At 44.5% G+C, this 24,614-nt stretch overlaps 1 protein-coding gene across 1 annotated transcript; it reads left to right on the top strand.

Annotated features, from left to right (window-relative positions):
- Positions 1 to 4,279: 4,279 nt before the first annotated feature.
- Positions 4,280 to 23,257, top strand: LOC724156 (transcription factor Sp8-like). The gene is made up of 5 exons (XM_001119912.5): positions 4,280 to 6,124; positions 6,623 to 10,242; positions 14,211 to 14,213; positions 22,123 to 22,125; positions 23,247 to 23,257. Exons 1-2 carry the CDS (start codon positions 6,098 to 6,100, stop codon positions 7,562 to 7,564), a joined length of 969 nt encoding a protein of 322 aa, XP_001119912.1. The 5' UTR covers positions 4,280 to 6,097; the 3' UTR covers positions 7,565 to 10,242; positions 14,211 to 14,213; positions 22,123 to 22,125; positions 23,247 to 23,257.
- Positions 23,258 to 24,614: the final 1,357 nt, after the last annotated feature.

The following is a 24,614-nucleotide window of genomic DNA, read 5'->3' as shown; positions in this document are numbered from 1 at the left end:
GGACCTGCCTGGAAGCATCTATCGCGGGAAATACAATAAAACAATTATGTATCCGTAATCTCCGTGTAAAAACGAATTATTTGCTACATAGAAAACAACAATAACGTTTGCCGGGTATTTTGTCTCACTGTGCACCATCGTGACTTTACGAATCTTTCTAGCTCCCCGAGAAAAATTTCAATGTTCAAACACACCTGGTTGAATTCTCCTAGTCCTAGACGTTATAATCCCCATTGAACGAGTACGAGAGCTCTGTAGGCACGAACTCCAACAATAATTTATGGCTACACTGCTCGAGCGGGTATGCTGTCGTGTAAGCCACGGCTTAACCGTAATTTACAACAAAATCCAATTTTCCCTATTCCACGATTATTCCACGGATCTACAGCAGCACAGATCTATCGATCTACCGTGTGCTGCTGGTTCTACACATTTTTCTCAATCGAATCGAATTATTATTTCCCTTTTCCGGATCTTCCGAAATAAATTTAATCAAAAATTTAAACTTTTTCACATAATACGTATATCTTCGAGACTCGGTTGACATTAGTTTCCGTCAATAGCTCAGCTCGGGACGACAGTCGGAATGATTTTGACTTCATAGAGACCTTTTCCTTTTTTGTTGCCGACGTTTTCAGTCCTCTCTGCAGGGGGGGCGCAGATATATCTGAAATATATCCATGTCAGTCTTACGTCCGAATGGATAATATGGTCCATGCACAAGAGTTGGTATTTCCTTGATCCTTTTTCTTCTTTGAATATCGCTTAAAAGAAATTTTTGCGACGATGATGCACACTAATGTAACTAAATAATTTTTCGAATTAATTTTTATTCTCACTCCTCGTACAAATTCGGCCAATAACTTTTAACGCGTTAAAGCGACACTTATTTGCCGGCATTCTTTGACACTAGATCGGGTGCACCGCTGGATACTGGTTGAACAAACGAGTCTGTTGAAAGATAAAACCGCACAATGCGCTACAGGATTCTGCATCCGACAATATGTATTTCCCTTTCCTAGAAAAACTGACGTGAACTGACTTCAAGGGCGGCGGCACTGACTTTTGCCGTGACAAAACGTGCCGACATTTCCTCCTCTCCTCCCTCCCTCCCAAAAAAACAAGGAGAGATAGATCAGAGATTCGATCAGATCCGCAACTCGCGTTCATGTTTTTCATCGTTGTTTAAATTGTAAAATTTATTGGATGGATAGGAGAGGATGGCTTGTTAGAAAGAAATTGAAAGAAAAATCAAAGGGAATATTATTCTTTGGCAAAGTCGTTAATTTTTATATCAGCGGCCGATTTTTACGATTTTACCTGGAACAACGTGGGATCATAGACCTAGAAGGAAGCGACTATCCCATTTTTTTTTTAATATCCGTTCGACTCGACGCGGGATGTACACGGATGTGGCGATCAAACAGGTTATTCACAGTCGTTTAGGTTCCTTCGTGATTCGTTCCCGGAAGTTGGAACACAAATCATATTCAGTCGGTCGTGGTCCAGAATTCTTGTCCCCCCCCTCCCCCTCCTCTTTTTCCTCCTTTTTTCCCTTTTTTAACTTTGGGGCGATCCTGACCTATCGTCCCGCCGCACCCTTGCAACAAAAGCGGCCGGTCGGCAACCGATTGAGATAATAGAGAAACCACGATTTGCTCCCTGTTAATTAAAATCTATCGATGAAAGATGAGCCGACGAAGGGTGAAGAAAAAGAGGAGGAAAGAGAACGTAGAAGCTTCTCTCTCTCTCTCTCTCTCTAAGCACTTTTCTCCCTTTTGAAACTTACACTGGTAATTTTAAGTTAAATACACAGTCGGCTCATTCTCTTATCAGATTAGTTCCTCATTAGTTCCATCATAGTAGCTGATAGATCGTCCATTCTTGATTACAGTATTTCAAATTGCTTTTGCAAGATTAACTTTCATCTTCTCCCTTCATCTTCGTTCCTTCTTCACTTCGAAATTCTCTACTAACCTAGGAATTTTTTTTTTCAGATTCCCGAAAAATGGCGCGAGTGAAAACTTGGCCCTTGATTCGAAATCACAAACGCCGAATCAATCGTAATGAATCCGCGGGACAATGCGACGGCTTCCTTTGAACGGTGGATATTCTCACGGGTTCCATAATATCTTCGGTTCCTTTCCTCTTCTCCTTTTTTCCCCTCTGCCTCCTCCTCTTCTTTTTCTTTCTTCATCTGAAACGCAACAGGTCGTATTGTGACGAGGGTGTCACACCGTTGGAGCGGGGGATTGGCGAGAAGGGAACCCCTCCGGCTCCGTTTCTTCCGTGTCCAAGACCAAGAACAAATTTATGGACTTGGGATCCACGTTTTATGTGGAACACAGGTACACAGGCTTCTCTCTCTCTTGTTCTCGCACCTTCTCCCGCGTCGTTAATTCGTCCCCTTAAAAAAAGAAACATATATATATATATATTCTTTGAGCCAAGTTGGTGTATCAACGATCCACCGGTGTTTCGCCTGTAAACGATCTATAACAAATGATTATCACGTTTCTTATGTACACGAAATAGTTTTCTCTCCTCGGGGCGAGTGATTAATGACGAAGCACACGAATGTTTGCTCATCTCGTTTCGCCCTGTGTAAAGCGTTATTATAGAATCCCTTCCAGGGAACGGAATACGTATTCCAAACTTAAAAACTTAACTTTTCATAATATTTAATAATCCACGGATGCATGCCAAAACATTTAACCAGGTAAGTTAAGAAACGGCTCGTGTCGGTTATCCGTTTGCGTACGATGATCTTTGGTAATCTCTTGTTTACACCCCCGTAATCCTAATCCCGATTAGCTGCGATGTAGAACGTTAGAAGGATAGAGATAGGAATCCTAATCTCGTCTGGCAAGGTGGCCAGTGCGATCCGATCCGGGGGAAGGTTTCCTTCCTCCCCCTGTTTCCCTCGAAGAAGCGAACCACGTTACGCCGATCATCGTGTGAAAACTGCAAACTCTCGCTCCATTAGCTCCGAAGACTGGTCCCATTGTCGGGTCTATTGTCGGGGAACGTGGCCCTCTCCTTCTCTCTCTCTCATCTTCTCGTTTTTTTCTTCCCCTTCTTCTTACTCTTCCACCATTTTCTTGTTCCAGATACGAGGCATAAGTTAGAAGAAACCCGCCAAGACCTGACCAGTGATCCCGATGATCAGCTTCTTCTTTACCTTCGGCCAGGTAAATCGCGTATAAAATTGGCCCGTAGTCGAAGAGAAGAGGCTGGAGAGACGACCCCTAATGGCGTCCTCCCGACCGTCATCAGGAAGATGATGCTTCGGGATGCATCATCGTTTTTTCACTTGGAGAAAGGTATTTTGTAAAGAAACAATTTTCCATTTTACTTTTTATCCGCGTTATTGCGATTTCTTTGCTACCGTATATTCCGAATGAATCGAGAATAAAGAGAAGTCAAATAAAAACGAAGAAAAATCCTCGAGAGAAGAAGAATTCTTCGACTTTTCCTTGTAGCAATCGACTTTGCTAAGAGAAGGAAATTTGGATATCGTTTAAAAGCGTACAAATTTAGAAGGAGGATGGGGAGAAATCGGAGGCAGGCGATTTCTTATTATTGCGGACGGTGGAAAATCTGACCTGCTCGGTTCGGGCCGATTTGCATCGGTCCACCGGCTCTGAATGTCTCTGAGAAGAAAACCGCGCCGGCTTGGTTCGCAGAAACGTCGTGGAACGTCCCCCCGGGCGAATGCGCGCACAAAGCGCACTTTACACCCCCGCAGTTCTCTTCCCCCTCCCTCCCCGTTTACCGATTTGACACACCGTCAAACGTTGCGTCCCCATTGCCAGTCTCGATCGTCCAAGCTTCTAATTTCTAAAAAAGGGGAATTTGAAGGAAGGGAAGGAATTATAGAACACCATAATTCTTTCGATTTTTAATCGAACAATGGTGAACGAATGTATACAGTAACGAGGAACAATCACGAGTTGAGAAAGGGAAAGGAAATTTTTGAAAAATTCTCGTGGGACGAGCCCCTCCTCCCCCGCGTGGGAGTGCTGTTTACCGGTCGAGCAATTTACCCCTAACCGCGATGTTAAGCGGCTTATTAGGGGACAATGGGGGTTGGGAGACGAAAGTAAAGGGTTGCCTCGGGGCGTGCCCCCCACCTTCTTTCGTTTATTTCCATTGCTTCGACACCGGCGCAAGATTCGGTTGCCGGACAATGTTGCATCTCGGTCGGACATGTGTCAACCCGTACAGCCGTCCGATTTCCACGCTTTTTCCGTCTGTTTCTTTTGACAATCCCCTCGAGAGAGAGAGAGAGAGAGTCTGTTTGCGATCACTCGGAAAAGATCGATGGCCTGTCCTCTGTGCACGTGACGATAATATTTCCTACCGGAAATTGATAATCTTCTTCCGGTATGCGGCCGACGCATCGCGTATCGGCGTTTTTTTAACATGGTTGAAACTTGTCGGCCGCGTTTCGACGACGAGTTTTTATCGAAATTGATAATAAACGTAAAAATAACGGCGAGACGACGCTTGGATATATGAATAAATTTATGCGTGGAGAAGAGAAAACTGATAAAAGAGAAACGATGCTATCTGAAAAATAGGGAATGAAGCTGGGTAAACATCGATTGGAGGATGATTGGAAGATAGATAAAGTTCTCGGTGTTACATTCGAGAGAAGAGGGAAGAGAGTTGACAGAAGACAGAATCTTCTTTGAAAAGTTGTCTCGTACAAGTGCAACGTTAGTTTGTTCTTCTCCAAATAATACTTCTTTCGCCAAGCGCGATTTGTTCAATGTCCACCTGCTGGCCGGACTCCTGTCGACTCCATTGTGCAATAATGGCTGCCTATCTATGGTTGTGATCGGTAGCGAAAAAGTGTCGTCACTTCGTCCCGGCGATGATCGCTTTACGACCACCATAAACCGACACTTTATGCAGCTTGTGCTCGGCTCGAGTTGGAGCCGGCACGATGCATTGTGAACGACTCTCTCTCCCTTCCATCCGGATCCTTTATAGATTTATGGTACGGACGTACGCCGCAAAGCGTTGGAGAAGAGAATCTTGGAAGAGGAGAAGCTGGTCCTCCTCGTTATCACGACCTGCCCCCTAGTCGCGGGCCCCTCCACGCTTTGATACGCTCTTTGCAAATCTGAGTCCGCCCCCTTTCAACGGCATCAAAGAGACCCTATTAAACCGTGAAAATTTTCACTTCCAACTCCTTTCACCTATTATTACGTTACTCTAACCGTTTCAAGCTACTCGGCTACTAGTCTGAAAAATAAGAGAGTTTTCGATCGATTATTTTTCAAACGTGATTCGAAAGGGATCGAATCAAAATTATTATTTAAATTCAATACTGAAAAGGAGTGTATATTGTGACGATTATTTTTAACTTTTAAAACTGCAAATTATCGAAAAATGGAAGAAAAATATAGCAGTGTAAATAATAATTTTTCAACGAAACGAGTACAGATTAGAGATGAAGGATCGTACGTGCCTACGGTGTTGCACGACGATTTGTGAAACTAGATGCCCTCGAGAGAGTACCGTAGGATTGACGAAGGCTTTCCTCGACGGCATGAGGCAGCCCCCAGGGACGGCCACAAAAGGTGCGTAGCCTCTATCCTCGGAACGCAGGGTTGATTTATGAGTGGAGGGGAGGGCGCATGCGCGCCAGGCCACAGGATTCACCGGTGGGTCTATCCCCACCTCCATAGAGAAACCCGGCAGAGCATTCAGCCTCCTCCCTTCTTCCTTGGTTCCTTGTCCACTCGGTTATTAAAACCGAGGCGACACGGTCGGCAACTAGCAATTATCTGGCGAACGCTCGGAGCCGCGCACACTCCGATCTGCGACACACTATTTTCTCAGTAGTATCTTTCGTTTCTCGTTTCTTTTCTTCTCCTTTTTTTTTTCCTTCTCTTTTTCCTTTTCTTTTTTTTTTCTCGTAAAAAAAGTAGTTACAAAGTAGCAGCAGTGAAACGAGAAGAAAGTTAAGAAAAATCATTTTGCAACGACGATACGACGTGCCGCGGACACGCGCCGAATCGCGCAGGAGGAGGAGGAGTATATAATTGTTACTTCTTGCGAGCGAAGCCTTCTCGAAAGTGAAGTGATGGCACAAGTGATGCAGTATCAACAGGTCCGTAACAATCTGTGTGAATCTGTAGAATGTTGTTTCGCGGTGTAAATTACGCAGTGTCAAAAAACGAGTGATGATATCAATCTTCGACCGATCAACGTGCAATGGTTATTGTTAAAAAAAGAAAGTAGAGATGGGATCGTGTCGCGAGAAAATTTCGAAATACTTCGTTAAATAATAATTTTTATATCGTTTCATTTTCATTTATTAACTTATCTAATATTGCACATATTTTCGGTATTTCGAACGTCATATATTTACATTCTCGAATTCTATTTTTTTTCTCTTTCGAGAAATAACGAAAGAAAACTGTTGTAACGACTTTTAACGAGTTTTAAAGATTTCCATTTCGAATTAAAAAAAGAAAAAACGATCCCATTCCTATTCATCGTCAAAGTGAACTCTACGCCGCAACAATTGGTTCAAATCATTGAACACTTTTCCCGGGGGATCGAGTCGATCACCGAGTTTCAAATATCGTATTTGTACCCGTTGTAGATGTGCATGCCTCCGATGCCAGGCATGGCTGCCGTGTCTAACCTTCCAATGCCGATGCATCAATCCGCAGCAATCGATTACGGAAGTTCGCCCATTCACTATCAACCGTACAATACCGCGTTGAGCGGTCATCATCATCATCATCATCATCATCATCATCATCATCTTCAGACGAGCCAGTCCGCCTACTGGTACCCGGCTGGTTCCACGGGTCACAGCCAAATTACGGAGCCGCTCACGCCGCCGGCGTACACGGCGATGACGAGCGTCGCGACCAACACGACCTCGTGGACGACCCACACGACCCACCTCCCCCACCAGCCCCACCTCGTCCCCCCGATACAGCATTACTCGTTGCCACCGAGCCCCCCCGAACTCCCCCCGAGCCCCCAGGACCACCCCTCCCCCTACCAGTGGCCCCTCACCCCGCCCGCCGAGCACCACTTCGGCCTCGCGGCCGAGGATCACGGAAAATCCAATGGGAGGAAGTGCATAAGATGCCGTTGCCCGAACTGCCAGACGGAGAACGGGGGAAGTCAGCTAGGCCTGGACGGGAAGAGGCAACACGTATGCCACGTGCCCGGTTGCGGCAAAGTGTACGGGAAGACGTCCCATTTGAAGGCGCATCTCAGATGGCACACCGGCGAACGCCCGTTCGTATGCAACTGGCTGTTCTGCGGCAAGAGGTTCACCAGGAGCGACGAGTTGCAGCGTCATCTGCGTACGCACACCGGGGAGAAGAGGTTCGCTTGCCCGACGTGCGGGAAAAGGTTCATGAGGAGCGATCACCTGACGAAACACGTGAAGACGCACGAGAATCAGAAGAGGAAAAGTTGCGGGGCGGGGAAGAGGGAGTGCAACAAGGAGAATTCGTTGCCCGGCCGCGTGGCCGAGCAAAGTAACGCGTATCCCTCGATCGGTGGACAATACGCTATGATTTAATGGGGGATCGGATCGATTCTTTACTTTCGTTCGATTTTGTAAATAATTATTGTCGCGAGAAAGTTTCTTTCCTCCGACAGAGTCGATTATTGTAATTATATTGTACATAGAGAATTGTATATTTTTGTAAAATATGGTGTTGTACGAAATTATTGTTTGATCATGAATGAAAGAAAGAAAGAAAGGGAAAAAAAAGGAAAGAAAGGAGAGAAAAGAATATATAACAAGAACCTTCGATTTCAAATTTGGTATTTTATTAAAATTCATTTTTTTTACACGCTAATATAATCTGTATCTTTTGTAGGATAGACAGGATCGAGAGGAAGGGGAAAAAGGATAAATTTTAAATCCCCGATACTAGGCCGAAAATTCACATAATAACGAATCATTCCCCTGTCGTATATCAGATTCCTCCACGACATCTTCCTGTCATACGATACATCGTGAGTCCCGCCCAAGAAGCACAATACGATGTTAGGCACTTTTAGAAACCAGCCCTTCGCACGATGATTTCCTACCTGGCAGGTGTTTCGATAAAGAAAAAGAAAAAAAAAAAGGAAAGAAAAATATCATTTCATACGAAAGCTATCATCCCTCTACTTCTTTCGTAAAACGAAAAATATCTTGTTTTTCTTCTTCTCCTTCTTCTTCTTTTTAGCGAACGAACGCTTTTCGATACGTAACACAATACAAGAATTCGACCAGAGATAGAATTTCTCTCGCCACCACCAAGGGAAATGGTGGAACGTCGTACGGCACTGTCGAGTCGTTTCATTCGTATTCCTGCCAAGAGATGGCTGCACTGTGAATGGAAAGAGGCCGCGTAGCCCCATTAAGGGGGCGGCGCGCCGTAGCCTCGTAGCCCCGTTGCCCCGGCTGGAGGATTCATGGCTGGCACGCAGAGAGGTAGAGGCAAAGGAGGCAGACTCGATGATAGAGGTAGAGGAGGCGTGAGAGAGGGAAAGCTAGATAGGGAAAGGAGAAAGAAAAACTGTCTTAGAAGAGGTAGAAAAGTGAGAGAGAGAGATGGGTGAGCGGGCAGGAGGAGGGGAGGTTACGAAAAAACGGAATGAAACGAAAAAGGAAAAGAAAGGGAGGGAAAGGAAGGAAGGAAGGAAGGAAGAAAAAAGGAGGCAGCCGCGGAGCAAATTATAGGGAAAAATAGGGGAGGGACGAGGCAGAGGAGGCAGCACACAAGCACTCCTCGTGGTGTGTGCCACTCGATGGTGGAAGACGATCAGGTGGATGGGTGGAAGGGTAGGAGGGGAGGAGGGGAGGGAGGGAGGGGTGGCGCCACGGCAATTCCAGGCTCGCGTTCAACGTTCGGAGTACCGCGGATAGCCGCGAAGTTAGTACGCAAGAGATTCAAACAGAGTGACGAGGCCGGACCTTCTCCTCCGTTTGCCGCCTTCTCTTCGAGCTACGTGAAAATCGCGAGGAAATAGGAAAAATCGCGCGCCACCCGCCGAGAAGGCACAGAGAGTTCGGACACCGGTTCGTTCGGTTGCCGGAAGCGCGATAAAGGCCCACGCTACAGCTTTGTCTAACCAGGAGTGGGAGGGAGAAGGAGGAGGAGGAGAGAGAGAGACGACAAGTACACGGTATACACGCGACTCTCTCTCTTACGTGTTACGCGCGGTCAGTGCGAGAGGCTGCGACGTGCCGCGAGCATGCGTCTGCGACGGACGGCCCTTAAGGCGGATACGCACCACGCCGACTCGTCGTCGCCCTTGTCCTCCTCGTCGTCCTCGTCGTCGTCGTCATCGTCGTCGTCGTCGTCGTTGTCCGTATTCGTGAATGCTCGCTTCTCACCATCGCTGCAGAACGAATGCACGCGCTGATACTGTCCGTGGGGGCAAAGAATGGACGAACAGGTTCGTAGCCGCGCGCATGTCACCGATCGAGTCGACGAAACAGGCTCCGATTTTTCGATCGATCCGTCGCGCTCGCGTTACCCGTCGTCGTGTATCGAACGAGATCGCTCGTACTTTTTAAAACCCTTTTTCGATCAAATCCACTCCTTCGATTATCATCTCGCATCATGTCGGTAAACATTGGACGGACGGTGACTCAATTTCTCGCACCTGTGTTTATCAACACGAGCGGTTCAAAGAAACGCACGCTTTATGTGTCGACCAGCAGCCGGGGAGTGCGCGAATTCCGGGAAAAAATTTTCGACGATATGTTTACCGCGTAGCGAAATCTTCGATGACTTATACGCGGAATTCGTTGGAATTCGCACTGCGCCCAAAGTCGAGCGAGGCGGTTTGTTTTGTTTTCGGCTGGCTCGATATCGTTTCTGTTTTCGCACGTATACGAAGGGCGCGCGGTGTGGAAAATTTACCAGTCGAACCGTAGCAGTGACGCAGCAATACACACATACGCCTCGTGGGAAGAATGCTTCGATATCTCGTTGATCGGGCAGTGATTATTTGAAGTTTTGTGACACCGTGTGTGTGTGTGGGTGTGCTTTCCTCTCCCCATCGGTCAGTGGACGCGTGGACCGGATCCGAACGGATAGAATATCGTTCGGGAGTTTCTGAAACGCCGCGCCCGAGCAATTCGTCAAGATTTTTTGGATCCACGAGGTGAATCGAACCGGCAAGCTGGACGCGGAGGTCGGAGGCGGCGGAAGCCGCAGGGGTATAAGCCCTCCAACCCACCTCGGCAACATAAACGTGAGTTTTCCTCTCGGAAATAGTATCCCTTTTTTACAACGTTATCAACGGTATTTTTCTGAATCTCGTTTCTCCAACGAAATCCATTCAACGCGTAGTACTTTGTCGAACGTTATTTCGAACGTGTATATATTTAAAAAAGATTGCGGAACGAATTCGTTGGCGGATACGATAGATTTGTTTTCCAGTTTTCTTAATTATTTTCTTAACGTTTAATCGTTGCGACACGTGTACCGAGGTGAAATTGTTAAAAACCTACAATTACGGATGACGTTTTATAAAGTAAGCAATTTGTATGAACGGCGTATATCGATCATCCATTTATCGAGGACACTTATGTATTTTCCTTGTTTTACCGTAATCGCGATCATTATTCGAAATTATAGAATAGCAAATTAAATTTCCGTGTCTTCTTGTTCCATTCTAATTCGTCGGATATTTTGTCTAAATGCATATATACGTATATATGCTTATAACAAAGTTAATAGGCGTAATTGGCATTCCTTGACACGACTAACAAAGAGAAAAAAAAAAAAAATGTTCGTGATGCTTTAATTCTTCGTTTTAGCTTCGTATACGCGACAAAGGATCATTGTAACGGTAGGCAATTAACGATAAGGAAATGCAATGGCGTTATTATCACGGTTTTCTTGGCGAGAAAAATTTCTTTCGACCCTCGACATGGGAGGATCTATATTGGCAGGATCGGTTAAAGTTAATTCTTCCAGGCCTTTTGTTTTTTTTTTTTTCTCTCTTTTTTTCTTACTCGAATTTATATCCAAGAGAACTGCTAGTCAATCCTAGCCGTAGTATAGTAAACGTTACTATGTTGCTACGCCCGTTTCACGCCCACCATACATCATGCGTTGCGCTCGGGCCTACCTGTCGACGTATATACCTCGTTTCAAAGGTGTGTTGCGCGTATTCTTAATAAATTTCCATCGTAAAAAACTCGAGGTACTCGAGATATTTGTCTTTGCTCTGAAAGAAAAAAAAGAAAGAGAGAAAGAAAACAAATTTCTTCTTTTCGCGAATTATCTTTATTCAACACACGAACGATTATTCAATTACGAATATTTTTCTCTTGCAGAATTGTCGCGCCGATTAGAGATTCATTCTTGTTCCTGTATATTCGTACGAATACGAATTTCGAAAATAGGAATCGATTCGACGACCATTATTGATTTGGCCAATTTGAACCAGGAGAGAGTTTCTTGAGAAACGAATAATATATTGGAAAGATTGTGAAACCATCTGTAGAGATAGAGTTAGAGGTAGAGTAGTAGGCCATTCGGTCGAGTTGAAACGCGTAGAGCAGACAGTCGTGGGGCAAGAAACACAGTGCCGCCACTTTGCTGACACACCTCCACACAAATCTAATTAATTTATATCCTGAGAGAGGCGCCACTAGGGATACTATGTCCGACAGGAAAAAGGAACGAGCGAACGAAAGGGTATTCCGCTCCTCTTCCTTTTACGAGGAATCAAAGAACTCGGCTTTCTTCTCGAGGCTTTCTTCTTCTTTTCTTTTCGTTCTCTTTCTTCTTTTTTCTTTTCGATTCGATCGATTTTATTGCGCGTGAACGTGCGATAAGCGTGACTCGAAATTCGAAGTTTTAGATCGTTTCAATAAAAGTAATAAAACTCTCCCTCCTCCTCCTCTCCTTCTTTTTTTATAACAAGGGAATTGCGTGTAAGTTGTACAACAAATGGAATGTTACTTCAACTTTTTTATTCCGGCAAACTAGATTTTGCTCGCAATTCATCCTTTTCAAAAAAAAAAGGCCTGAAATTGTAATAATCGGGCGATAAAATTTTGATCGGTATCCGCGTTTGTTTACGTATAACAGGAATTTTCTTAACACGTTGAACGCCACTCACTCGTGACCAATCTCGTTATTAATTAAAATTCTTTCGTAGACCGATCGAAATAGAATTATTATCGTCGATTAAACGAATTTTTTTTATCAATAATTGAAATAATTGGACGAATTTCACGAAATTGTGAAATGAAAAAGTTCGTTAACGCAATAATATTTTTATCAAAACAAACTTATCCATTTACACTTATTAATTATCATATTGTACTATAAATTTAAAATTACGAGAAATAATTTTCTATCCATCTATACACGATAGAAGAAATATTGGCGTTCGACGTGTTAAATATCATTTCGAAATTCATTTCGAAGAAGAGGAAAAAAAAAAGAAACGCGAATAAATTTCACCGCCGCGCAGAAGCAGCGAGAAAAGCAAGGGTAGATAATTATCGGGTTAGTGAATTGGAAATCGGTCATTTGCGACACCGAATACTTGGAGAGAATTACACAGAATAGGATAGGAAAAGCTGCCGGTTTCAATCAACCTATCCCGTTCCCCGGGAAAATCTACACTCTGGTACCGGCTCATTAGCGGTTCACGAGTGTCGTGTGAACTTTGCGTGCACCTCCACGAAACGTCATTGTCGATTCTCGACTGTGTCCTTTCCTCCTCTCTCCTCCACCGGCCAAAAGTCGAGCGCACCAGATGCAACCGCGGATGGACGACCAGCAAATCGTCGCAGCTGTCGTAGATTATGCAACGAGTGTCGGGAATAAAGAAGACATCGATAGCCTTCCTCTTCGAAGACACGGGTAGTCGTTTAGTCGAAAAAAGAAAAAGAGGAGAAGGAAAGGGGAAGAAAGAAGACGCAGCGAGGATATGCACGACCACAAGTTCGATATATATATATATATATATATATATATATATATATATTCGCGTTTTACGTGGCATAAATTTTTAACTCGATTATATATATATTGAAAGAGCATTTCTTTCGGATTTTCGCCGGGGAACGTGATTGAGATATTACTATTAAATTGGAAAGAAGGGGATTCTGCGAGGGAAATTGTGAAAAATTAATTATACATTTCCTCCCTGAATAATATGCGCGATTAACATTTCTTCTTTTTTTTTTCTCTCTTCTTTACGGGGCGAACGAGCGTTCAAACATTTACGGCTTGCACATTTACGGGGGGAGGAGGGGGAGGGAGCACGCGCGCGGAATAAAATAAGCGAATTATGCAGATGGGAGTCCGATTCTGTCAATTTTGATTTACGATCGCCTCGTTTTAAAGGCGTGGACGCGACACGGAGGGGGAGGGGGAGAGGGAAAGGGAAATATCGGGAGAGGGAGAAAATTTTCTTGGCCAACTATTTGCGTTCCCCCTTATACACGATAAACGCGCTATTAACTAACCTCGCGCTAATATCCACGTTTTCCACGTCATTATGATAATTGTGGGACCCCTCGAGGGCAAACGAAAGGGCAACGAAAGGGGCCTCTCTTTCGTAATATAAAGTCGCGTATCCACGATTCTTTATCCCTTTCTCTCTGTTCGATCGCTTTCTTTCTTTTTCCCGCTCGATTGATAAATTTGTTCAATACGAGTTTATGACACGAGAGAGGAAGCGAATCGATGATCGGGTAAAGCAAGGGGCGAGCGAAACGAGACGAGAGCAAGTTTGCAACGCCTCTTCCCGTTTATATCGTTCCGAGTCGATTCGATTAATCCCGTCGATCGATACTCATCCTGTCTCCGTCCCTCCTCTCTCTCTCTTTTTCTTTCTCCCAGAGATAAATTTATATTTATACCGAGCTACATAAGAGAAGCGTCGTGAATGCATCAAGAAGAGAGAAAAAGAGAGAGAGTAATTGGAAACGTTTTTAGAAGAAGGATATACGAGCGTATATATAGTGAATGCATATAATCAACGCGTTGGATTACGGTTAACGGATCGAATGGATTTGGAATCGAAAGATGGAGAACAACGCGCAACTCCCCCTTCTTCTTCTTTGATCGATATTTTATATATATATATGTACGCACACACATATAGAATGGAAGGTTGGTTTCGTGCCACGAGCTCGGTTAATAATTTTCCGCGTATTTGGCGAGACCGTTCCACGGAGGAAGCGGACAGAGCCGGTGCGCGATTATTACACACGGTGTATGGAAACGAAAAGAGAGCGGTAAAAACGGTTGCCCCCCGGCCAAGACTGGAAGCCGTTTCGTAATCGCGGCCTGGATCATTTTCTGCACGACTGCGCGGGAAATTAGATCACCTACCACTCATCCCGGTAGCGAGAGATCTAGGCAGGTTTCATCGGCCGCGATAGCGAAGAGGGAGGGAGGGAGGGAGGGAGGAAGATGTTGCTCTCCTTCTTTGTCTCCTTCTCCTCCTCCTTCCTCGACAGCTTTCATCGACAGCTTGTCGCTGGATAATTTATCCTGTTAGCCACGATTTTTCCCTCCTCGAATAAACCTCCCTCCTCTTTCTCCTCTTTCGTCCATCACCGGTGTTGCTATTACCACTGCTGTTCAATTTTTTTGCTCCTCTCTTTTCCTCCTTTATATCGTATACGTATCTTCACCGTTATATATCTCTCGCGCCGATCCGTTATCAATCTTTATCGAACGGTTTATCCTCGTCCACTTTTCCACCATCATAGGATTATCCTATAACTGTTTCTCGATATACAATATATCTATCGTAAACTAACGGTGTATCTACATCTCGCCGTGATCTACATCGATAACGAAGATCTTTCTCTCTCTCTGTCTCTCCTTTTTTCGAAATTTCAAATTCCGTATGTATTGTCGATGTATTTATTGGCCGAGGATATTATATCCTCGGTAAGGCAACGTTATGGAGAGAATTGGTCTCTCGAAAGAGCGTCTCTCAAGAGCGGAGCAACTCCTCGCCCTCTTCTTCTCCATCCTCCCTTCTTCACGACTTTCTCCCTCGGACGTAGTTGGATCTCCGTCCACCGTCTCTTCCTCTCTCTCTCTCTCTCTCTCGAGCTCGGCTCTCTGACTTTGCTTTTGGCTTGCTTGGGCCGGGTGTAATCGGTTCCCCGAAGCCAGGGCTCATTATCGACCCGTCGGCCTAGCAATTACCTGCGAAGCCTCTTTCGACTTCGTGTGTGCCAGCCAGCACAGTTTCCGACTCTCCACGAGGCCTTCCGAGATCCTTCGAGGACCTTTCCTTCCAACGGGAAGGAAAGAGGAGAGGTAGAAAGATGTTGAAGAGAGAGAGAGAGAGAGAGAGAGGAGAGAGGGGGAAGAGAAGGCAGGAATATCCAGAGAAACGGCAGTCTGCCCCGTTGTTGCTGCTGTTGTTGCTGCTTTCGTAAAAACGATAATCTATACGAGGATCCTGGCATTAAACGAGCGTTCATAATTATTTGATGAATTTTGGGGGAAAAAATTTTTTCAAATTCCTCGATCGATAATTGATAATTTGTTTCTCGACGATAGTTTTGAGAGTGGAGAAGAAAAATAATAATAATAATAACTGGAAGAAGAGAGGAGTCGCGTTTTCCAAACGCGTTATTTTGCAAGTAAGGTTCGGCATTCGCTATCTTTCGAGTGTGTCGAGTCGTTGAACAGAGTAGCACGCGCTCATGCATATGCATACGTGCGCGTACGCGTTGCATTACGTACGCAGGTATATCGCGGGCAAAGTAACGATAGTCATGGTAATTGCGGGAAGACCTAATTTTACAATTTTGCCGTGACGGCAAACAAAAAAGGGGAGGGGAAGAAAAAAAAGAGAGAGAGAGAGAGAGAGAGAGAAAAAGCAATACTTGATCTATTTCGCCGATATATAACTCCTTTCCCTCTATCGATTTCTTGCGGTATCCGACCAAGTATCCGAGAGAGTGTGCAACGAGCTCGTGTTTTTCTCTTTTCTTTTTGCTCTTGTCGCGTAAAACACCTCCAGTTTTTTGCCCCTCGCGGTGGTCCAATCGGAATTCGATATAATATCGGGGAATTTTTCAAAGTATACACGTGTATACACGTGGAACAACCTGTTCCCTGTTGATTCTCTCTATCGTTCCCACGATTGGGAAGCAGAAAGGAAATGAGGCGAGGATAGGGGAAAATAAGTGGACGGACAAGGAGGTGTAAGCTCGTTAATTGTCGATTGCCTCGTGCAAGAAAAATCGGGATCAATATTCGTTTGGCTCCACGTTTCCTCTTCCTCTTCGAGATTTTCTTTAGGCCGAAAATTGGAGCTCGCTTCGAAGAGGAGGACAAAAAGGGAATTTTACAAATGGCGGACCGACCAACGTCCAATTGCCACTCGCTCGATAAACAATCGACAAGAGTCTTTTCTTTTTCTCATCACCGTACAAGAGAGAAAGAGACATTTCGAGTTGATCGACCTCGAGTTTAATCCCCGAGAAGGGATCGAGGAGGGATCGCGTGGCAGTATCAATCGGTGTCATCGGGCATGCGATGAATTTATCGATCGTGCGTTTCATTCGCGAACAACGTTGAAACCCGGGGCAGGTAGCAGCAGGTCGATCATTTTCCACCGACGAACCCGTGCTCGAACGAAGCGAAAAGATTATCCTCTTCCCGTCGTTAGTGCGGTTTTACTTCGAATCCAGCCTATGGAATGGATAGTTGGAAAATGGTGGAAGAAGAAGAAGAAGAAGAAGAAGAAGAAGAAGAAAAAGAAGAAAGTTATTTAAAATTTCGAGAAGAGGAGGATCTCTTGCGACGATTGTTACGCAATTTTACCGCTCCAGTTTTATAATCCTCGACGAAAATTTCTCCTCCCTCCATTCTCCTTCCGAATTAATTAACGCAACACCGCGCGCAAATTAACGAGGCCGCCACTGTTCCAAATCGAGCGGCGTTTCTGTGCAGAGCGGTGGAAAGTAATTAGATGTCATTACCGCATCCCGGAGAAAGAGAGAGAGAGAGAGAGTCTGGATTCACTTTTGTGAAGTGATTATCTTTATTGTCGTTTCCGGCCTGCCTTCTCGGAAATCTCGGAAACGGCATGCAAGCTCGATCCACACCGAGCTTCTTTAAACCCCCCTCCTCTCCTCTTAACTATTCTCGTTTATCTCGATTTTCCATTCACTTTAAAATTGTACTAGTAGTTGTAATAGTAAACCTTGATCGTGGTTGAATTCCACGTATCCTCGAATCTGTACTTCTTGGAAAAAACTTTCAAAATTTCTAAATAACGAACGGCAATTTCTTCTCTCGACATCAACGTAGGCCGATAATTTTTAATTTAATCCTTCAAGATATATATATATATATATTAAAGTTGACGAGGGGGGCCCCTTGCGGCTGGTCGGAAAAAGGCAAGAAAAGGTAAAAACGCGTAACCGCAATAAAACTCGCATTACGCCCCGCGTGAACGTGTGCACACGTTCGCGTGTGCGAGTAACGCGTACATATAAAATGGTGAAGTTGTACTACACTCCTCGTGGGGCAACCTCGTTCCCGGCACGGAACGTATAATAGATTTATTTCGGGGAAACGGTTGTCCCCGAAGTTGCGTCGAGTTATCGTCGTCGTCGTCTCTCCTCCTCCTCTCCCTCCTCCTATCCATTGGTAAAATTAAAGAAACGAAGCCTAAAATTCGAAATTGCGGCTAGCGTGTCGAAGGTAATTCCCCTCCCTCCCTCCCTACGCTTTCTATCTCGATCCAATTTGTCGGTGGTTAGAAATGGAAGTGATACGACTTCCGTAATCGTTTCGAGAACAGAGCGTGGAAACGTGGGTGTGGAAGGCGCCAGCAGCCTCTCGCTTACAGCTGGATCGTGTTTCTGCCCGTTCTGCCCGATACCGGTATCCCTTCATTCCTGAGTAATCGTCCCAAGGCCCAAGGCACGCTATCCGCCATTTTCTAAATACCCGTTGCCCGAATATCGAGGGGGGGGACGTAATATAACGTGGCCCCCTCCCTTGTCTCTCTCTCTCTTTCTTTTCGATCAAATTAAATTCTTCCGTTTCGCGATTACTATTTCGATTCGATTCCCGTTTCGTTTTCTTTTCTCTTCTAAATATGAATGGAACGGAGATTACGCGGAGATTATTTTCGCCGAGAAAAGGGAAGGAGGTAGTTTTATTATTAGCTTGTTACCCGTGTTGGGCCGCATTCCGGGAAAATGCGGTGCGTGCTTGGGCCTCTCTGTCCAGGAATTCAGAGAATTTGTCGTCGCCCCGAGTTAATTGCGTTAAACGCGATGAATTTATTGAACAAAGCGGCCACGTCTGACACTTGGATCCCACTTTCCGGAAATGGAAAACGGAGAGGGAACGAAACGCCTCTTCCGCGTAATCCGCGAAACGGATTCTTCATACACTCACCAATGAAATTATTTATTCTGAGAGGAGGAAAGAAGAATTCGATCATTCCTCGAAAAAAGGAGAGAAGGGAATAGAAGAGAATGGAAGAAGGATCTCCCCTCCTTTCTCCCCTCCTTCCAAGATTCGTCGTTTCGAGGTGGACAGTATATAATAATAATAACGAGGACAGTGCAGGACAGTGCGGAGACGCACCACACGCGCATCAGTTAGGAGGCCTTAATCACCGCCGAGGGATCTCGAATAGCACTGACTACGTTTTAATTACCCTCGTCGGCATCGCGAAGAATGTGGAATGACATCAGGATGCTCGGGGTGTTGGACAAGGGAGGGGTGGGGAGAGGGAGCGTTGACCGCTCGTAAAAGAAAAAGAGAGAGCATCGAAGATTTCCAGCCCTCTCTTAATCTCAATGCAAACAAGATCGAGCGCTGCATTCGATAACATGGCTGATAGCAGGCTCCGATCTTAAACTTGCTACCAACTTTATTAGCTGCTTTCGATCGAGTTGAATAAGAGGAAAGAGAACGTTGAATGAATTCGTTCGAACGAATTCTTTTCTTTTTTTTTTCGATTCTATAGATTTGGTTGGATCATCGGCAACAAGTGTCCCTATCGTGTTACTCGAAAATCGGGTCGTTCGTGATCCTCGATGATGGCGTTCCTCCTCGTTTCTTTTTTTCTTGGAAAAAAAAAGGAGAAAGAAAGGAAGGAGAGGGAGGGGAGGAGGGCGTTCTTCAACGTCCAGCTCGAAGATATTAACCGACCGACGATAACTCGGCAAGCGTGCTCGCCGTTTAAACATTTTTCTCGGCACGAAATTCATCGCTCTGTCTGAAAAATTTACCTGATCGCGTGTCCATCCGGGGGAGGGGAGACGGTCTAAATCATCCCTCGTGCGACTTTTTCAATTCGTTCGATAAACCCGCCCGCTTGTTCCACGAAACTCTCCCAAATTATCCCCACGAATTATACATACATATCCCTTTTAAAATTCTTTTGACAAATTTCTCGATTACGAAACGAGACTCCTCTTCTTCTCCCATATTTCTATCTTCGCGGAATATTCTCAAGATTTCAATCATTACCGATCTTTCGAATTTTTCACTCCGAATAATAATAATAATAACCACGTGGCCCAGTCAGAACGACAGTTGAATTGAAAGACTTTGCCACTCTACTCCCAAAACAGGAAAAGGATTGGATTCGCACGATCGAAGGGAGAGAGAGATGTTCCCACGTATGTTCCGAACCTTTAAGCCGAGATGGTCGGCATGAAAACGCGGGGATAATTGTGGCTTCGTAAATACCGCTACTTAATACCCAGCGCGCTGTTACACGCGCTGTACATACGTAGATACGCGTGCATAGCTAGTCGTATACGAGATATTAGAGCCCCTCCGTTCGTGGCAACGCCGTTTAGAAATCGTTCCTCCTTTCCTCCTCCTCCTCCTCCTCGCCGCTCCCAGCGAGTGTAGAAAACGAGGTAATTGTACGCGGCGGTTGTTGTACACCGTTTGTTGTACACAGAGATATGCGTTTCCGCCGCGGATCTTGCTCTGCTGCAATTTCACGCCGTAGCGGCCACCGATTCCCTTCCTAAATCTTTATTTCCCTATGCAGGAAGGCGACATACCCGCTTAATCCTTCTTTTGCATTCAATCGCATTCCTCTTCGATCCTGTGCGATATCGCGGGTGAAACAGCTTCGAAGAAGGGGACGAAATCGTTAATTGAATTTCGATTCTTTGTAAAGATAACATTGGTTTCTTTTTTAAATCGAATTTGATAAAAGGAAAAGGGAGATCCACGAGAGGAGCCTTATTTACAGTTTATTTGCAAAAGTGTCAGATGGATCGATAGCGATTAGGGAAATTGAGTTGAAAGGGATCACGATCATTGGTAGGGTTGATTTTGCGCGATGCTGCGCACGTCGCGGAAGATCGATCGGGTCGCGTATCATCAAAGCTGCAAGGCGCGACACGTACGCGCGATGATTGTAATCGTCAGATAGGATCTGCCGTGCAATCTCGAAACTGGGATCGAAATCGGGACGGGTTGAATCGAGGGGTTGAACTGAAGAGGAGGAGGAAAGGGATGGAAACGGGTTGAGAATAATCGTGGATATTTAATCTGTCGAATTGCCGCAATAATTGTTATGGAACGCGTCAACTGTGAGAATGATAATCATCTCGTTTCAGGGAAAACTGGATTGGAACAGGGAGAGCGAGAATTGCCATTTTCTCGTGACGCGGAAAAGCTGGTCGAAACGCCATTTTACCTTGAACGTGAAAACGTGTCGTCTTCTCGCCGTTACTTAATAATTCCAACTTTGTTGATAATTTGCCGAGTCAATTTTTAACATTTTATGTAAACAGAATTACAGATAAGCAAAATACGCGGGCGCAGTAATACGTTGGCCGCCGTGAATGGCATTGACGATTGAAATACCTTTCAACTAGGAGATATGGGCTAATTTGCATTTGTTTGATAATCCGTTTGCCCGACGAATATATATATACACACCATATACACATTTTTTTAACTTTTTAAAAAAAGTTGCGCGCTCAACTTCGAGGTGGAAATTCCTCTCCGATGATAAAACGGGTTGGATAGAAATGTTCCATTAAATATTTTTAAAAGACACGGATTTAATCGATTTGATCGAGGCCGGGGGTAATCGCCCTCCGCGATTAATTGCTCGAGAACCCGTTTCATCATAGCCTCACGATCGGAAAACGAATCGGAAGAGAATAAGGAAATTAAGGAAGCGTTGGCATGGCATCGAGTAGCAGTATTTCTACTACTCGATCTCTTGCCTCGAGGATTTAATTGGGAACGTCCCTCGATAACTCGAGCAATGGCTAATTGTGGTTTTCTTTGCCGAGTCGTAGATTTATCGCCGTTGAAAACTGGTTTGTCATTTCTCCTTTTTTCCTTTTTCCCTTTTTTTTTTTTTTCGAACAGTCGCGGAAACAGGAATGCGGACGATCGGTCATTCTTCGTATCGTATGAACCTATCCGCACTGGATCACCTCGTTCTTGATTAATGCGCACGATACATATTCGATCCGCGTATAATGCATATAAAATTTGATTCGTTTCGCGGAGAAAGATTTTGGATTTTCTCGGCTCCTTTTTTTTTTTCGAACCGGGTTAAACAAGAATGAAAGAATTATCCTTTTTTCGGAACGTTTTTTTTGGAACGTTTAGCTGGCAGGCTTCCGCGTAACATAGTTACCAACCGGCGGGAATCGTGACCGTTTCCGAGGAGCCGACAGAAAATAACGTTATTATTATATGTCTTAAACTCTTGGCCGCGTAGATCGGCGAAAATTCAGCACGCGATCCACCGTGGATTTCTTCACCGTGGCGCCACGACCTTGAGTCACGTCGAGCGAGGCCTAACCCTCGTTAATGAAGAACCTTACCTAAGAAAGTTGCGAATATATATTCCTCGTTTCTTCCCCGATGTTATTTCCTTTTCTTCTTTTATATTTTTTTCTACGCAATTTATCGTCGTAGTGAAAAATAGAACTTTGCTTTTTTTCTTTTTTTATCGATTATGGATTACATAAAAGATCGACACGCGAGGTTAAAGATGTCTCTCTCTCTCTCTCTCTCTCTCTCTGGAATTATTATGGAAACGTCGAAGCGGGGGCCTTCGTTCGTTTAACCCTGTCCCTTTTTTTTTTTTTTACGAGATCAAATAAGCAAATAGGATGTTTAATATTCGTAATTACCGACCACCACCGGCTCTCCTTATCATTATTATATACGAAGCGTTATAAAAACTGTTTTTACGCCGTGTAATTTAATTTTCCGTCAATTTGTCTCTGACAGGATCGAATGATTTAGATAAATTGCGAAGTACCGAAGAATAAATATGACGCGAAATGAAAAGAAAAAAAAAAGGAAAAAAAGAAATATGGCGTTATTCATCGTATCATTAATCTTGCATCCGATTACGCCTCGAACTCGTGAACTTTCGAATGCGTAATAACGTGTACATATATATATATGGATGGAATTTGAATGACTTTTTTTTAAGAATCATTCATCAACCATTGTATAATATCGGGATACATAGATTTGAATATCGATTTGAATATCGATCGCATCGTAAAGCTCCGATTATTTCCCGTATATACGAGTTAATATTTGAGCTCGGCAATTATATATCGAGACCCGTTGTTTAATTTCGTATAATTAGTCTCAATTACAATTACAAAACGTGAACGGTGAATAATTATATCTTTCGAAATCTTTATCTTCCCCCGTTCTCTATTATAATAATAGAAATGTTATTATTATTTATTGCCACGTTGTTACGATAACGATTACTACGAGGCGTTAACGCCCTCGTGTAAATTGTTGGCAAAGTTAAATTAACCAATTAACCGATAGAAGAAAAATTCACTTTTCCAACGGGAAATTTCCTTCCTTACTCCCTCTTCTCTTTCTTTTCCATCTCCAAAAAGGAATCGCGTCAAAATTTTATCTGAAATAAAGTAAAGTAAATTATTGGTGGGATGAGCTACGAGGGTGATAAATGTTAATGAAATTCATGAGGATAAAGCGGGCAGAGCTCTATCTATTATACATCTATACGTGCTCGAGGATTCAAGTGCAATTTCATTTCTTTTTCTTTCGCCGCTCCCCTTGCACTCGTTCGAAGGAGGGAGAGAGAAAAGGACACTGTATTTATTAGCACACTTTTCTTCTAATTACGATATTCTCTCTTCTTCTCGTGTGCAACGATTTCTCGTGGAATGGAATAGGATAAAATAAAGGATAATATAAAAACGTTTATATGGCGCGAAATTGGTGAAACAACCGCGTCAGCATCCGGGTCGAACACACGATCTTACGGAATGTCCGCGTTCATCGATTCTTGCGGTCACGTCGCTCACAATTCTCTCTCTTACTTTCCCTCTCCTTCCCTCGGAATCGAGCTCCACCACCTCCTCTCTCGCGTTCACCCTCGAATCCCGTGGCATTTACCGTGGCAATACCACTCAGGGAAAACCAAAGATGGTTACCGCGTCAGCACTCGAACGTCGTTCCATCCCTCGATCCCTCCTCGTTCCTCTCCACTCTCGATATACCGAGAGGATGAGGATGAGGAGGGAGAGGATGACACAGGATCGTTCGCCGAGACTATATACTCGAGCAGGTTTTTTTTCTTAGATATTTTCTTCGGGATTATTTCTTGGAACGTAATAAAAAATGCCGTTGAAAGAAGTTAAAGCTTCTTCCGCCCGCTCGTGTACACGCTCTTTAATTATCTCAACACCTCGTTCCTCTATCTCCTCCCTGGCTGCGGTATAATTCGATCAGAAAAATGCTCGAGTTCCGTTGGATGTTATCGCGATACAGAAGGAACAAAGTTGTAAGGAAAAAAGAAATACGCGCGTCATCATTCACGATGAGGAAAGAAAGGAAGGAAGGAAGGAAGGAAGGAACGTTTAGGTTAACTCTAAGGAAGGATAATAATCCGTGTACATCCTCGCACAGCCAATTAATCCGGCAATCACGAGCGGTTCTCCGCTTCGCTCCACCTGTTTTATTTGCTATTAAGAAGGAACGTGTGTATACGTATATACTGCACGCAGGGCAGGCCGCGCCATTGCGTTGTTCACTTGCGAGGGGAGGGAGGGAAAGAAGGACGAGGGGAGGGTGGAGGGTAAGCAGGCTCGATTCTCGATCTCGAGAGAGTGGGCGTCGACTCGGGGAATGGAGGATATTGTCTCTGGAAATTTCCGTTATATGCGGTGATACTACCGCAAAAGTTAGCTCTCCTCAACATTTTCCTCTCCTTCTCGTATCGAACGTACTTCTTTTTCTTCCTCTTCCTCTTCTTCTTCTTGTGCGTCTCATCCACCTTGGTGGCCGGCCACCACACAGACGTATCGTAATACGAAGTACGAGTCGAACGTGTTCTCGAATCCAGTCCCTTCTCGTATATTTTCTCTCTTTCCTCCCCCTTTCTCTCTCTCTCTCTTTGTAAAATACACTCTATCTCGAAGAATCAGCTCGAAGGTTAAGCTTATGAGAAAGAAAGGGAAGGAGTTTCGTTAAGAGCTTCATTTTTCGACGAATTCTTTTTTCTCCTTCTTTCTCGCAAGATATTCGCGATGCAACGCGAGGGGGATGGAGTTCGCGCTCTCTCCAACTATAAACTCCTCCACTATTTTGATTCCCAGCATTTGG

Source organism: Apis mellifera, linkage group LG13, assembly GCF_003254395.2.
Source record: "Apis mellifera strain DH4 linkage group LG13, Amel_HAv3.1, whole genome shotgun sequence".
Taxonomy (NCBI): Eukaryota; Metazoa; Arthropoda; class Insecta; order Hymenoptera; family Apidae; genus Apis; species Apis mellifera.
This window is presented reverse-complemented; position numbering and strand designations above follow the sequence as displayed.